The sequence below is a fragment of the Chlorocebus sabaeus genome, chromosome 20, assembly GCF_047675955.1.
Source record: "Chlorocebus sabaeus isolate Y175 chromosome 20, mChlSab1.0.hap1, whole genome shotgun sequence".
In the NCBI taxonomy this organism is placed as follows: domain Eukaryota; kingdom Metazoa; phylum Chordata; class Mammalia; order Primates; family Cercopithecidae; genus Chlorocebus; species Chlorocebus sabaeus.
The window spans coordinates 86075329-86091910 of NC_132923.1; the positions used below are offsets into that span (position 1 = coordinate 86075329).

General features: G+C 37.8%; 1 protein-coding gene across 4 annotated transcripts in view; it reads left to right on the top strand.

The window, feature by feature from the left end:
• Window positions 1-16582, top strand: part of FAF1 (Fas associated factor 1) — a 506656-nt gene that overhangs the window by 203907 nt on the left and 286167 nt on the right. For all 4 annotated transcript variants that reach the window (XM_073007304.1, XM_037999795.2, XM_037999798.2 and 1 more), the window contains 2 exons: window positions 1045-1136; window positions 7039-7130. In XM_073007304.1, the coding sequence (XP_072863405.1) occupies window positions 1045-1136; window positions 7039-7130 (184 nt within the window). The remainder of the gene's footprint in view (window positions 1-1044; window positions 1137-7038; window positions 7131-16582) is intronic.

The window sequence follows — 16582 nt, forward strand, 5'->3', positions numbered from 1 at the left end:
AGCAATGCCCTACTTTTCAGTAGCAATTCTGTTAGTTTTCGCACTGCTATAAAAAATACCCGAGACTGGACAATTTGTAAAGAAAAAGGGTTTAATTGGCTCACTGTTCCATAGGCTTTATAGGAAGCATGGCAGCATCTGCTTCTGAGGAGGCCCAGGGAGCTTTTACTCGTGGCAGAAGGCAAAGTGGGAGCAGGCCAGAGCAGGAGGAAGAGAGAGACAGGAAAGGTAGCACACACTTTTAAACAACCAGATCTCACGAGAACCCTCCCACAAGAACAGCATCAAAGAGGGAAATCAGCCCCCATGATGCAGTCACCTCCCATCAGGCCTCACCCCCAACACTGGGAATTACAATTTGACATGAGATTTGAGCAGGGCCACAAATTCAAACCATATCAACATTGTTTTTCTTTTCTGAAATTCTTGTTGCTTTTCTCTTTAACACAATTTAAATTGTCTCCTATATATTATTATCTGTATATTAGCTTTATTATTTTATTTTATTATTATTTTTTGAGGTGGGGTTTTTCTCTTGTCACCCAGGCTGGAGTGCAGTGGAACGATCTCAGCTCACTGCAACCTCTGCCTCCTGGGTTCAAGTGATTCTCCTGCCTCAGCCTCCTGAATAGCTGGGATTACAGGTGTGCGCCACCACACTTGGCTAATTTTTTTGTATTTTTAGTAGAGACAGGGTTTCAACAGAGTTTCACCATGTTGGTCAGACCGGTCTTGAACTCTCGACCTCAGGTGATCTGCCCACCTTGGCCTCTCAAAGTGCTGGGATTACAGGCATGAGCAACCACACCCAGCCTAGCTTTATTTTTTAGTTTCATTAACATATGCTATCTTTTGTCATCCTCAGATCCTAGGGCAAGATAAGATAAATAATATTATTTCCCATTTTATAGATACAGAAATATTCATCAGACAAATGTGATTGACTGTACACTATGTGCCACATATTAGTGTTAGCTCTGGATATGGACAAATGTTAACTGTGTTATTTTGTTAGTAATATTTGATCTCTTGTTATTTATACAGGAGAGATTAAACAGATTCTAGAAAATGAACTTCAGATACCTGTGTCCAAAATGCTGTTAAAAGGCTGGAAGACGGGAGATGTGGAAGACAGTGTGAGTTTTTTAATTATATAGAAATTAAGTTATGCCACTGATTAAATGATACGTAAAAATTGGTTTTTATTAATGTTGTTACATATGGCAGAAGTAGATTTGGCAATAGTAATTTAGTTTAAGGATTCAGCAAGTAGTGTTTTCTAAGCTAAAATATTTCATGATAAACCAGTAACAATTGTAAATGAGTAGATTTGTAAATGAAAACAGTATATGGTATGTTTTTCCTATTTCTAACTTTTAAAGGAGTTTGGGAGCCTTTACCTTTTTTTCAAACCTCCTAGAGTATCAGAGAATGCCCTGGAATAATAATTTTCTGAGCAATTACATATTGGTCTGAAAGAAGTCACATGCAGTGTATACATTTATGTCAAGTATTGATTGTGGAACAAAGATAATAGGAAATTTTTTAAACTGAGAATTTTTTTTTTTTTTTTTTTTTGAGACGGAGTCTCGGTCTGCCGCCCAGGCTGGAGTACAGTGGCCGGATCTCAGCTCACTGCAAGCTCCGCCTCCCGGGTTCCCGCCATTCTCCTGTCTCAGCCTCCCGAGTAGCTGGGACTACAGGCGCCCGCCGCCTCGCCCGGCTAGTTTTTTGTATTTTTAGTAGAGACGGGGTTTCACCGTGTTAGCCAGGATGGTCTTGATCTCCTGACCTCGTGATCCGCCCGTCTCGGCCTCCCAAAGTGCTGGGATTACAGGCTTGAGCCACCGCGCCCGGCTAAACTGAGAATTTAAATGATAAGAATGTTGTTTTCCTTGTTGACTTGGATAGTGGCAGGTGCATGGGATGAATTATATTTTAAGAATTTGTGGAGAGTGTTGCAATTTTAAGGAAATAATTCCTATTCTCAGGGTCCCAGTAGCAACCTCAGATATAAAATTTTTTACACTATTTTTTTGAGAGAATCTCGCTTTGTTGCCCATACTGGAGTGTAGTGGCACGATCTTTCCTCACTGCAACCTCTGCCTCCAGGATTCAAGTGATTCTTCTGCTTCAGCCTCCCGAGTAGCTGGGACTGTAGGCACATGCCACTATGCCCAGCTGATTTTTGCATTTTTAGTAGGCATGGGATTTCACCATGTTGGCCAGGCTGGTCTTGAACTCCCTCCTGACCTCATGATCTGCCTGCCTCAACCTTCCAAAGTGCTGGGATTATAGGTGTGAGCCACCGCGCCTGGCCTCACACACTTTTTTTTCTTCCAGAGAGAGTGGAGAAAGAGGGAAAAAAAATGAGTTAGCTCTAAAGTTTTAGATGTTTGAAGTGGAAATAATTATTGAATGTTTTCACATTTGTTACTGGGTCATTTTAATGGCCAGGCATAAACTTAGAATATTCAACTTTTGGCCGGGCGCGGTGGCTCACGCCTATAATCCTATCACTTTGGGAGGCCAAGGCAAGTGAATCACCTGAGGTCAGGAGTTCAAGACCATCCTGGCCAACATGGTAAAACCCCATCTCTACTAAAATTGCAAAAATTATCTGGGCATGGTTGCGCACCCCTGTAATCCAAGCTACTCGGGAGACTAAGGTGGGAGAATTGCTTGAACCTGGGAGGTGGAGGCTGCTGTGAGCCAAGATCATGCCACTGCACTCCAGCCTGGGCGACAGAGCGAGGCCCTGTCTCAAAAAAAAGATAAATAAAAATAAAAAAACTTCAACTTTTGGTTCAATTTTTCTTCGTGAATGGCTTCTTGTAGTGATTGTGCCTATAAGTACTTATATGTGAGTTCATTTGAAATTTGGAGATGTTCTGAGTATTTCAGTGAGATATTTACAGGAATTTTGGGTTGGGAAGATACGGATAAGTTTAGAAGTGCTGTATTAGGTGTCAGCAAACTTTTTCTATACAAAGTCAGGTAGTAAATATTTTAGGCTTTGTGTGCCTTGCAGCTACTTAATCACCGCTCTCTTAGTGGGAAAGCAGTCATAGACAATATGTGAAACATCGAGCATAACTGTGTTTCAGTATGTTTATGGATGCAGAAATTTGAATTTTATGTAATTTCACATGCCATAAAATATTCTTTTGATTTATTTTCCAACTCTTAAAAAAGTGAAAACCATTCTTAACTCACAGGCCATACAAAAACAGGCAGCAGGCTGGGTTTGACCCACAAGCCATAGTTTGATATCCCCTGCTGTTGTATGGCCATTCTAATTGATGCATGGATTAAAACTTTTTAAAAGTGCTGACCGAGTAAATCAGCAACCTTGACAGAAAGAAAACACCAAAATGAATTCGTTTTCATAATTATATTATTTATTCATTCATTCATTGAGAAACCTGTGGGTATGAATCAGTCAGCTGGGTGCAGTGGCTCATACCTGTAATCCCAACACTTTGGGAGGCTGAGTCAGACAGATCACTTGAGGCCAGGAGTCTGAGATCAGCCTGGACAACATGCCAAAACCCTGTCTCTATTAAAAATATAAAAATTAGCTGGGCGTGGTGGTGCATACCTGTAGTCCCAGCTGCTCGGGAGGCTGAGACACAAGAATCGCTTGAACCTGGGAGGTAGAGGTTGCAGTGAGCTGAGATTGTGCCACTACACTCCATCATGGGCGAGAGAGCAAGAGTCTGTCTCCCCTACCCCCAATGCCCCAAAATTTGAACACAGTCTTGGTTACAAATACTTTAATTTACTTCTTTCTTCTTTTTATGAGATGGGTTCTCACCCTGTTGCTTAGGTTGGAGTGCAGTGGTACAATCATGGCTCATTGCTGCCTTGACCTCCTAGACTCAAGTGATCCTTGTACCTCAGCCTTCTAAGTAGCTAGGACTATAGATGTGCACCACCACGCCTGGCTAATTTTTTTTTTTTTTTTTAATTTTTGTAGAGACAGGGTCTTGCTATGTTTTCCAGACTGGTCTTGAATTCCTGGGCTCATGCAATCCTCCTGCCTTGACCTCCCAAAGTGCTGAGATTACAGGCATGAGCCGTGGCACCCAGCCTTAGTTACTTATTTCTATGTAGTCTTCACTAGGAGATTTCTGCTATTCCCATGCCATTAATTTTCTGATTGCCTCCAAATTTATATTTCCAGCTCATACTTTTTTGAATTCACATATCCAAATTGGTAATTGACTTTTGTACTGGTGTATCTTATTAGTGTTTCAAACTTAACATGTTTAAAATGGAACTCTTGATTTTCCCTCCTATGCCATATCTCTACCAATCTTCCCCCAATAAGTGGCAGAACGATGATAGCCACCACTGAATCCAAAAATTTGGCCATCCGTCTTTTCTCATTTCTTAGAGCACCTAATCTTTTGGTAAATTCTATAGATTCGATCTCTAAAATGTATCTCAACCATGGCCACTTTTTAGTATTTCAATTGCAACTGCTTAATTCAGGCCATGACCATCTCTTGTCTGGAGCAATATGGTAACTTCATTGTTGTTGTCTCAGCTTCCTTTCAGTGTTTCTTCCAGTGCGTTCTCCACACAGCAGTCAGAGTGATCTTTTAAAAACATAAATTGAATTATATCACTCTCTCATTAAAACATAGCTTTTTTGTTACATTTCGAATAAAATTCAGACTACTCACAATAGTTTAAAAAGTATTGTATTACCCCATTCTCACCTTTACAACATCATCTTGAGCCTTTCTTACTCTCACTTTCCATGCTGCAGCCACAGAAACCGTTTTTGAAATATTTTAATAGGCTCAAGCTCTTTACATCTTTGTCTGACAGATGCTATTCAACTGCCTGGAATGCTTTACCTCCCGTTCTTCACATGGGTGGCTCTTTTTCATAATTCAAGTCTCAGCTTAAGGTTACCTTCTCCAACAGGCTTCTGTATCTAATTTGGTCCCATTCCAGCATTCTCCATCACACCAGTATTAATAGAGGGACCATATCTGTTTCTTTCATCATCGTATATTTAATACCTGGCATAATACACCTGAAATAAATGTTTATGGGATGAATGCATGAGTAAATGACTTAAGGAAAGTATCCATTTTATTTAATCTTGCCATATGTGGTTTGATGGGAAAGATTTAATAGAAAATCTTTGGATAGTGGCATGGGAAAAGAACAATAATGACTTGATCAAATGGCAAGCATTTACCAATAATTTGCAGAGTAAAACAATGAAAGATAAAAAGAGAAAAATAATTTGTGTGTGTGTGTGTTGTAATGTTTGCATGTTAACTCTATAGAGATAACTCATCAATTTCAAAAGGATATCACATATTTGACATAAAGTTTCAGGATGTCCATGTCTCCTGGCAGATTGTAAAGTTACAGGTAATTGCCTAATGCAGTGTTTTTTTCAAACTATGGACCATAAACCATTAGTGGATTGAGAAGTTAATTGAGTGGGTTATAGTCAACATCATTAAACCAAAACAAAAACAAAAAAATGGAAGAAGAAAGAAATGAAAAAAGAGAAATAGAATACAATAGGAAACGCCACAGTGTATTTCATATAATAAGGGTAATTATGTATTTATTTTCATTTAACAGATAACTAGTATGAGTCAAGAGTAAGTCTCAATACCTTTGGATTAAGACTGCACACTTAATAAGCTGGGTCCTCTCATGGAGGAGTTAAGAATAAGTTCCTTATGTTCCATGCTTGTGTTAAGATTGCCCCTCCCCAGGAAGGAATATATTATTTCTTTATATATTCTCATGGTTTGTTTCCTTCACCTTTAAGTGTTTGCTCAAATGTCACATTCTCCAAGTGAGACGCACCTTGATCACCCTGTTCAAAATTGCCAAACTCCCCAACCCCACATTCTTTATCCCCCCTTCCCTGCTTTATTTTTAGTCAAAAAATTGTCACCTTCAACATTCAACTATACAGGGTTACTTGTTTTATTTATTCCTACTCAAATGTAAGCTCCCTAAGATCAGAGAATTTTATTTTAGGCTATTCTGTTCAATGCTGTATTCTCAGTGGCTAGAGTAGTCCTGGTACAGAGTAGGTGGCTCAATAAATATCTGTTGAATAAGTGCATTTCCTGGCTTATGATGTAAAGATGTACAATGTATTTCTTAGTGTGTATTGCTGTCAAGAAAAGTTTGAAGTACTTCAGCAAATTTTTACCTTCAGGTTAGTAGTTTGAAATATATGTGAGTTTTCTGCAAAGAAATTTAGTGAATGAAATTTTCTGTGAGTATCAAGATAGTAGGTCATATGTAGTCCAATAGTAATTTATTAATTCCAGAGAGTGAGAGCTTTAACAAAAAAGATATCTGGAGTAAAAGATATCTAGGTAACACTAGAGCCCTCATCCAAGTTACTTAACCTCTTAGGCTATATAGCTTCCCATCTATAAAATCATTGACTTGAGGTGCTCTCAGTGATCTTTTCAAGGTCTAATGATCTCTGAAAACCTATATTACCAATTTTTGCTATGATGACCCTGAAACGAAGTATATATTAGTTGCAAGGATCTACTACTTCAGTGAAAAAGTAATTGAGTCCCAACTGTGTTCTTATCTATTTGTATTGCTTCATGAGCTGAAGAGTTTGTATATTAACATTCAGGTTTATGCTAGTTTATTTTGTATATGTATATGAGTGTATATACACATATATACATATATAAACACACATATATGTACACACAGATACATATGTATATACACACATATATGTATACATATACATATATAAAATAAACTAACATAAACCTGAATGTTGTATACATATAATGTATATAGGTATACAACCATATTCCCATATATAATATATGTATATATTATATATATGGGCAATAAGATTACTTGGATTCAGTAGTTTGTTTGCATTAGCCTATTTAGGAAATTATCAAAAGATGAAAAAATCGAACTACAAAATTAACAATTTTTCAAGAATTGTAGGAAAAATCAGTAATGAGTAATCAACATTCATTTTTTGCTTTATTTTTTCTTTTTCAGACGGTCCTAAAATCGCTACACTTGCCAAAAAACAACAGTCTTTATGTCCTTACACCAGATTTGCCACCACCTTCATCATCTAGTCATTCTGGGTAAGTTGTTTATATTTCCTGGAAACCTGAAATGAAAAACTCAGTTGTTAAAATTGCTTTAAGTTGTATATTAACCTCAAAATTAAATCAAATACAAGTCTTGTTGAAACTTGACCCTACCAATTACTATGAAGTATATCAGGTTTGAAACAATTTGGTCTGGATAGTTTGTTTTAATGGTATAATCTTCTTATACCACTTTAAAATATTTAGCAGAACTCCAGTATAATTATTAAAAATTGTCAAAATGGTACTTCTTTGACTGAAGGGAAAGGATTCAAGTTGGAAGGAAGAGAAAGTATAAATGGAGTTCCAGTCTCTCTCATTGCTAAAGAAGACATACCTTTGAGGAAGATTCATTGAGCTCTGCAGAGTAAATCTTGAAAAACAGTAACACACACACACACACACACACACATATATATATATATATTTTTTTGAAACAGAGTTTCACAGTTGTTACCCAGGCTGAGGTGTAATGGTGCGATCTCAGCTCACCACAACCTCTGCCTCCCGGGTTCAAGCGATTCTTCTTCCTCAGCCTCCCGAGTAGCTGGGATTACAGGCATGTGCCACCACGCCCGGCTAATTTTGTATTTTTGGTAGAGATGGGGTTTCTCCATGTTGGTTGGGCTGGTCTTGAATTCCTGACCTCAGGTGATCCGCCCACCTCGGCCTCCCAAAGTGCTGGGATTACAGGCATGAGCCACTGTGACTGGCGATATAAATTTTTTATTAAGGTTTTCTATTTGGAATAAAGGGTCTCATTGTTTTTTCAGTTTTCACAGTGGAACTGAATACATTTATACAATGATCACATGATTTTAGTTTTTAATTATACATTATGTTTTTAATTGTTTAATGAAGCAAACTGACCTGTAGTGGATGATTATGCTAGTGATAAGATAATAATTTTTATGAGGAATCTTTTCATACAGTATTATTCCAGAACTATGTTTAAGTTATTTTTAGGTTTTCTGTTGTTGATACAAATTTTTCTCTTTTAAATAGAACAACTTGGTGTTTTTTTGTGGTAGGGAGACCTGTGTCCCTAAATTTTGAATATTGTCAAGCTTTCCCCCCACCACTTAGCAAATATCTTGATTTTTAGGTAGATAGTAGCAAAAATAAAATTAAATTTGGCTTTACTGAAGTAGAAATCACTGAACTGAAAAGTTAAATCTTGTGTAGTTGTATTTGATGGTCTATTAATAGTTTGTTTTGGGTTAAGAATTTAAAGAGTTCTTGGATTGCTCTTTATCTTCTATGTTTAGACCATATGTTAATGGAAAGTGGAATTTGCACACAGTTACAAAATCACAAACTACAAACTTATAGTCCATGTGTTTATAATAATGTTGATGTAAACCTCAGATGAGATTAAGTTAAAGAGTTATAGGTGTGGTTCTGTATCTAGTCAGGTAGAACATTATTTTATAGATTAGCTAACAAAGTGTAATCACTGTCATAAAATATGTAATCCACATAATTAAAAGCAGACAGGAGATATCATTGTTTATAATCTATTGCTTTCCAGTAGCATGATTAAATGGATTTATCAAAATGTCTTCCTGGGCTAATGGAAATGTTCTTCATTGCCATGTAGTTGACCTTAGTTTGATTGCCAGTAACTCACTCCCTAGGCAAGCAGGAGTCTACAGTGCTGCTGAAATGCAGCGTTTATTGGAGAATGAGTACTTTAGCATTAAAGTATCCTTCTCTAGTTGGCTTTGTGGATTTTTACCAAGTTAGAATGATTCTTTTCTTGTATTGGAAAAATAAGAAAGAGAGAAAAATTCAAAGGTGAACAAAAAACGTAGTGGGAGGAGGGACAAATGGAGACTCCTGCTAATGTAAAAGTCATGTTAATGTACTTTTGATTAAAACATAACTTAAAAGCCAGAGTTTACTTCTTGTAGTATGTTTATTCAATATATCTTTCTATAACACTAGAGATTTTTAAAATAACATACATCTTGAAAGCTGACTTCATGGGAGACAGTTTAAAAAACAAAACAAAATCCATGCAGAACCTTAAAAGCTGATGGTAATAATTATTTTTAAGTTGTGAGTTTTATTTCGTGACTCATCAAATAAAAATATTTTGACCTTTATTTTTCTTTTTTTGGAGACAGAGTTTCGCTCTTGTTGCCTATGCTGAAGTACAATGGCATGACTCAGCCCACTACAACCTCTGCCTCCTGGGTTCAAGTGATTCTCCTTTCTCAGCCTCCTGAGTAGCTGGGATTACAGGCGCCCACCAGTACGCCTGGCTAATTTTTGCTATTTTTAGTAGAGATGGGGTTTCACCATGTTGGGCAGGCTGGTCTCAAACCCCTACCTCAGGTGATCCTCCCGCATCGGCCTCCCAAAGTGCTGGGATTACAGGCGTGAGTCACTGTGCCCGGCCACTTGACATCTTAACTATATAGTAGAATCAAACAATATCCTAGTAAGTTATATAGCATATCATATTATCAAAAATGGTAGACAGATAAACTTGCTTTGTACTAGACTTCATAATGAATTAAACTGATTTGCTTTTGCAGAATTTTGTTACAATTGATGGATTCTTAGAAACTGATTTGTAATTTGTAACCTAATTTATAATCTAAAAAGGAGAAAAAAGGTAATTATGGTTCTAAGTGTTATATTTGGAAATTGGCAAATGAATATAGCAACTCTGTAATTGGTAGAGTAAAATGGGAAGGTTTATGTATATATTCCTACATTTGCATATATTATCTCACTTATAATTCTTAAGAATTTGCATGAAATTTCAGTGTGTGAATTCACTCTTAGTTACAGTATATTATTAATCCTTTAACATAATGTAGATATAAAATAACATGTTGGCCAGGCACGGTGGCTTATGCCTGTAATCCCAGCACTTTGGGACGCTGAGGTGGGAGGATCACTTGACTGTAGGAGTTTGAGACCAGCCTGGAGAACATAGCGAGACTGTATCGCTACAAACAATTTTTATGAAATAGACGGGTGTTGTGGCACACACCTATAGTCCTAGCTACTCAGGAGGCTGAGGCAGGAGAATTGCTTGAGCCCAAGAGTTCGAGGTTACAGTGAGCTGTGATCATGCCACTGTATTTCAGCCTGGGCAGCAGAGCAAGACCCTGTCTCAAAATAAATAAAATAAAATAGTTATTAAATTGTTCACTGACAAAACATCCCACTCTTAAGTTTTGTTAAAGAAGTATAGATACAGAAAACTGTATCTCAAACCATGTCCTATTAAAAAACAAAACAAAAAAACTTCGTAACTTAACTTGATTTTACTGCCACTAGGGGGTGCCTGGTAATTTAGTCTTGTATTAACATGTAATTTCTTTCTAGGGGAAGAAATGGTATAAACCAAGAGCAGCAAAATTACCATATGAGTGCCTATACTTGTAAACTGAATGTTTTTAAAGTAAATTATGTGTTTCAGAAAACAGAATTTCAAGCTTTCTGAGAATTGAAGAGCAAATTCTTAATCATAATCTTTATAACAGCTGAAAAGCATTTTAAGCCCTTTTCAAAAAGAAATCAGATTTCACTAATTAATTGAAAGGGTGAAGCAGTACTCCAGTGGCCTCTATGATGCAACAGTAAATTATATTATAAATCACAGCAAAATTAGAAAGGAGAAAACAAACTATCAATTATACTGTTTCACATTATTATAGGAAAGATTCAGTCCATCAAAGACTTATTGATTACTTACTAAATAAAAACAAGCTGTGTCCTCAAGTAGCCTGTAACCTATTTATTAAGATGATTAGGCCTTTTCTTAAGTTTTTCCTGTATAGAAAATTTTCTTAGATACCAACTCATTCCTGGTGTTCTTTCTGATTTTTTCACCCACTTTCCTTCCTAAACTCTTCATTTCTTCACCTGCTCTAAATGTTGGTATTCTGGAGAGTTTTCTTCTCAGCAATCTTTCTTTTGTACCTTCTCTCTGATATCTACTCTCAACTCTTCAATTTCTAAATATGTATAGATAACTTACAGATCTCTATTTAGCAACTCATATGTCCCAGTTGCCTGTGGAGTCTTTCATTTGTGTGTGTCCTGTCTGTAATTCAAAGTCATATGTCTCTGTATTCCTACCTGTGTTTTTCGTTTCAAATGTCCAACAGTATAAAATACTGGAGTGTATTCTAACCAAGATGCTGATTATTAAAAAAGCCATTGGGTTGGGAATATAAGTAATTAATGACTTCGTTAAAATCATTTTTGGTAGAATGGTGAGAATGAGAACCCGATTATAGTAGATTTTAATGGATAAACATGAAATGAAGAAATGATTACTGTTATTTTCAGAAAACTTGACGGTGAAGGGAAGGAGAAGTTGAGGGAGAAGTCAAGGGAAGATGGTAGACAAGTATTGGAAGCACAAAGAGTAAGAGACAGCAAGTAGGAAAAATTTAAATGAGTGAAACCAAAATAGAAAATGTGGCCAAAGACTGGGTGCAGTGGCTCACACCTGTAATCCCAACAGTTTGAGAGGCTGAGGTGGGTGGATTGCTTGAGGTGAAGAGTTTGAGACAAGCCTGGCCAATATGGTGAAGCCCCATCTGTACTAAAAGTACAAAAATTAGCTGAGTATGGTGGTGCATGCCTGTAACCCCAGCTACTCGGGAGGCTGAGGTGGGAGAATTGCTTGATTGCTTGAACCCTGGAGGTGGAAGTTGCAGTGAGTTGAGATCGCACCACTGCACTCCAGCCTGGGCAGCAGAGCGGGTATGGAACTGTTTTAGTTTGCTAGGGCTGCTATAACGATGTACCATAGACTGGGTAGGTTAAACAGCAGGCATTTATTTCTCCTTGTTCTTGAGTTTGGAAACCTCCAAGATGAAGGTTCCAGTAGAGTCAGTTTCTATTGAAGGCTCTCTTCCTGGTTTACAAACCCAACTTCCTGCTGTGTCCTCATATGGCAGAGAGAGAGAGAAGAGAGAACTCTGGTTTCCTTTCATCTTTTTATAAGGACATCAATCCCATCAGATTAGGACCCAGCCCTTATGACCTCCTTTAACCTGAATTATATCCTGAAGACCCTATCTCCAAATACAGTCACAGTGGGTGTTAGAGAGTCAACCTATAAATTCTAGGGGGACACACTTCAGTTCATAGCAGAGAGATAAGGGTGGAGCCCAGGGAGTAAGTGTTGAAATGACATTAGGTAACAGGTTTAGAGACAGTAGGAAAGGTGTAATAATAGAAGTTTGGAGACAAATGGAGAATATTTCTGGGATCTAGATTTCAGTACTGTTACAGTAATGGTTGATGACAAATTCCAAATTATAGATAACATCAAAATAGAAAATAGGTAATAGTTATGAGAATAAGGATGTTAAGGAAGTATGAAGCTAAACTATTTGATAAGTGACAGTGACACAGTAATTATCATTTATGAAGTCAGGTTTTTTGGCAAGCCTGTTATGTACATTATCTTATTAAGTCATCATAGTAAATCATAAGTAAATACGATTACCTGTTTTGCAGATAGAGAAATTGAGTTACAGGTAGAGGTGAGGTGACGACACAGAGATAGTGGTTATTGGGAACTACAGTTGAAGAAGGCTAGAGATACTGATTAATTTTAGTCTGTGTTTTAAAAACACAAATCTAAGTGTTATAAATAAAGGGAATAAACACTAAAAAAAAAAAAAAAAAAAAGAAGAAGTAAATAACCTGCATACGTCTAGAAGAAAAAAAAGGAATGAGGAACTCAGTCAGTACATCAGCAAATAGGAATTTGAAACTGAACCAGAAACACAGGAAAACAAGGATAATAGAAAACAGAAAATATGATGGCAAAAAGAAAAACCAGATTTATCAGAATTCTCCATAAATAAGAAAGTACTAAACTCTCCTATTAAAGACAGAAACTCTCAAGTAGGCTTTACAAAAATAGCCATACATCATTTACCAAAGAGACATCTTTTAAAGAAATGACAGAGAAAATAAAGGAAAAGAAAGTGATTCCAGCCAAATATTAACTGTAAGAATATCCCATAGTAATAATATTTTTATCACATAAAATTGAATTTAAGGCAAATAGCATTGAAAGACAATTTGCCAAGAAGATATGACAATTGTGGGCTTATATGCACAAGTCTGCAAAATTGGACAGAATTACAAGGAGATATAGCCCAACCCCACATTGAACACAAAGTCTTTCAGAAAATAATGTCTTTAGCAATACATCTTTGTCAGCTATAGAAGATTTTAATAACCCCATAAAGCACACATGGAATACTTAGAAAACTAACCATGTAGTAGAATACAAAGCCAGTATCAAAGAATCACTTTCATATTGACTGCATTCTCTCGTCATTATGCAATAAAATCAGAAGTAAAGTAATAATAAAAAGATATCTCCTAAATCCTCCATACATTTGGATCCTACAGATAATTTACTTCAAAACAATTTATGGATAAAAATGAAGTCATAATAGCAAACACCAGATACTTAGAAGTGAACATAAATGAGATTGCTAGGTACTAAAACCGTGGATACAGCCAAAATGATACTTAGAAATTTGTAGTCTTAAGTCTGCCAGTTAGAAGACAAGTGTTTTGAGGCCGGGCGCAGTGGCTCATGGGGGCTTTCAAAACACTTGTCTTTTTTTTTTTTTTTTTTTTAAATTGAGGTGGAGTCTCGCTCTGTTGCCCAGGCTGGAGGGCAGTGGCATATTCTCGGCTCACAGCAAGATCCACCTCCCGGGTAGATTGCAGGCATGAGCCCGGGAGGTGGATCTTGCCCCCAGCTCTCAAACTGGGGTTCTAGTACCTCAGCAGTTAGCTACCTTAACAGGAAATGAAGGGGAACTGAACAAGACTGTTTGTAGTGTGCCTTTGATGGGATACTTCTTCTACACGGTGGACAGCCTAAAGCCTGGTTGTTTATACTGATAGATGCCTTTGTGGCTCTTGTCTAGCTTGTGTGGTCCAATTTTTGCCTGCGTGACCATCACTCTGGCTTCTAGGAGCCTGACCTTTTGTTCTCCCCAGTATCTCTGGGAAAGCCCAGCCTGGGGCAGTCCCTAGTTCTTCAGATGGAAGGTACAAATTCAATATAACACAATAGGAAACAAGTTCAGAGGTATTTTTACTTTCAGTTCCTAGGCAAGGAGGACATCAGTTGGGAGGGTAGTCCTCTGTCCCTGTGTAATGTGAAGCAGGAATGAAGAGTTGGGCAGAGAGAGAAAAGTGTGTAGCAACTAGCAATATATATAAGGGAAGTTCAAGAGCAAATACCTGAATGGTCCTGATAAAGGAAGCTGCAAGAAAGTGTGGAGCCTAGTCTGTTAGGCAGGTGAGATGCCTCTAAGTTCTTATTTCTGACTATTGGCCTGAGCCATTTGGGTATAGTATAGAACTGGAAATTCTGTCAAGAGTAGCTGAGCCCTGCTTCTGGCATGAGAAAATTAAATGTTCAAAATGAATGTGGAAGCAACATAAAATTAAAGAATTCACCACAATAAGAAAGATAGAAAATAATTGAATTGTATGTTTAACTTAAGAAAATAGAAGAATAACCGCAGAGTAAGTGCACTGAAAATAGAAAGAAAGAAAGATTAAAGAGCAGAAATTAATGACAGAGGCAAACAACAAGAATAACAAACTATTTACTTGAAAAGTCAAGCCAGGAAAAAATGAGAGTAAGCATAAATAAAAATACAGGTATTAAAAAAGATACTTAAAACTACAGATTAAGAAGAGATTTTCAGGCCGGGCGCGGTGGCTCAAGCCTGTAATCCTAGCACTTTGGGAGGCCGAGACGGGCGGATCACGAGGTCAGGAGATCGAGATCATCCTGGCTAACACGGTGAAACCCCGTCTCTACTTAAAAATACAAAAAACTAGCCGGGAGAGGTGGCGGGAGCCTGTAATCCCAGCTACTCGGGAGGCTGAGGCAGGAGAATGGCGTAAACCTGGGAGGCGGAGCTTGCAGTGAGCTGAGATTTGGCCACTGCACTCTAGCCTGGGCGACAGAGCGAGACTCCGTCTCAAAAAAAAAAAAAAAAAAAAAAAGAGATTTTTAAAGTAATAAGATAATTATTAAATAATACTAAGCAAATAATAAATTAATAATTTCAAAATAAACTGAAATATCCATGTCTTTATGCTAACAAAATCCAAAATTTAGATGAAATGGAAAATTTTGTATAAAACATGAAGTACTAAAGTGAGTATAAAAAGAGATGACCTGAAAAAATAATAATTATTAGATAAACTGAATTAATTGTCAAAAATTCCACATGCTGCTCCAACCCCCTTCACCCTCCAGAGGATTTTTCATACATTTTCATAGAACAGATGATCACAATCTGTCGTTTTATTTTGGAGACAGAGTCTCTCTCTGTTGCCAGGCTGGAGTGCAGTAGCATGATCTCAGCTCACTGCAACCTCTGCCTCCTGGGTTCAAGCAATTCTCTTGCATCAGCCTCCTGAGTAGCTGGGATTACAGGCGTGTGCCACTACGCCCAGTTAATTTTTTTATTTTTAGTAGAGATGGGGTTTCACCATGTTGGCCAGGATGATCTCAATCTCTTGACCTCATGATCCACCCGACTCAGCCTCCCAAAGTGCTGGGATTACAGGTGTGAGCCACTGCACCTGGCCTATCCCAATCTTACATAAACAATTCTGAGATAGCTTCAGTGCAGTGGTTCACACCTGTAATCCCAGCACTTTGGGAGGCCAAGACTGGCGGATCACCTGAGGTCGGGAGTTTGAGACAAGCCTGGCCAACATGGTGAAACCCTGTCTCTACTGAAAATACAGTAATTAGCCAGGCATGGTGGTGCATGCCTGTAATCCCAGCTACTCAGGAGACTGAGGCATGAGAAATGCTTGAACCCGGGAGGTGGAGGTTGCACTAAGCAACCTCTTGCATAAGAGCTGGGATTGTTACTTATTTTACGATATTCATATAATCTGGATACCAAAATCAGAAAAAGAAAATACAAGAAAAAATACAGGTAAATTTCACTTGTGACCATAGATAATAAAAATGAGTAGATAGGCCAGGCATGGTGGCTCACACCTGTAATCCCAACACTTTGTGAGGCCAAGGCGGGTGGATCACCTGAGTTCGGGAGTTCGAGACCAACCTGACCAACATAGAGAAACCCTGTCTCCACTAAAAATACAAAATTAGCTGGGTGTGGTGGCGCATGCTGTAATCCCAGCTACTTGAGAGGCCAAGGCAGGAGAATCACTTGAACCGGGGAGGCGCAGGGTGCAGTGAGCCGAGATTGCGCCATTGCACTCCAGCCTGGGCAACAAGAGTGAAACTCCGCCGAAAAAGAGAAAGAAAAAGAGTAGATAAACTCTTCTTTGGCTTCTCTCAGCCTTACTATTTAATGACGACTTTTCCCCTTGTACCTATTCTACTATCTTCAGACAGCATCTTCTCCCAAGTTCAAATTGTCTCACTAAGATGT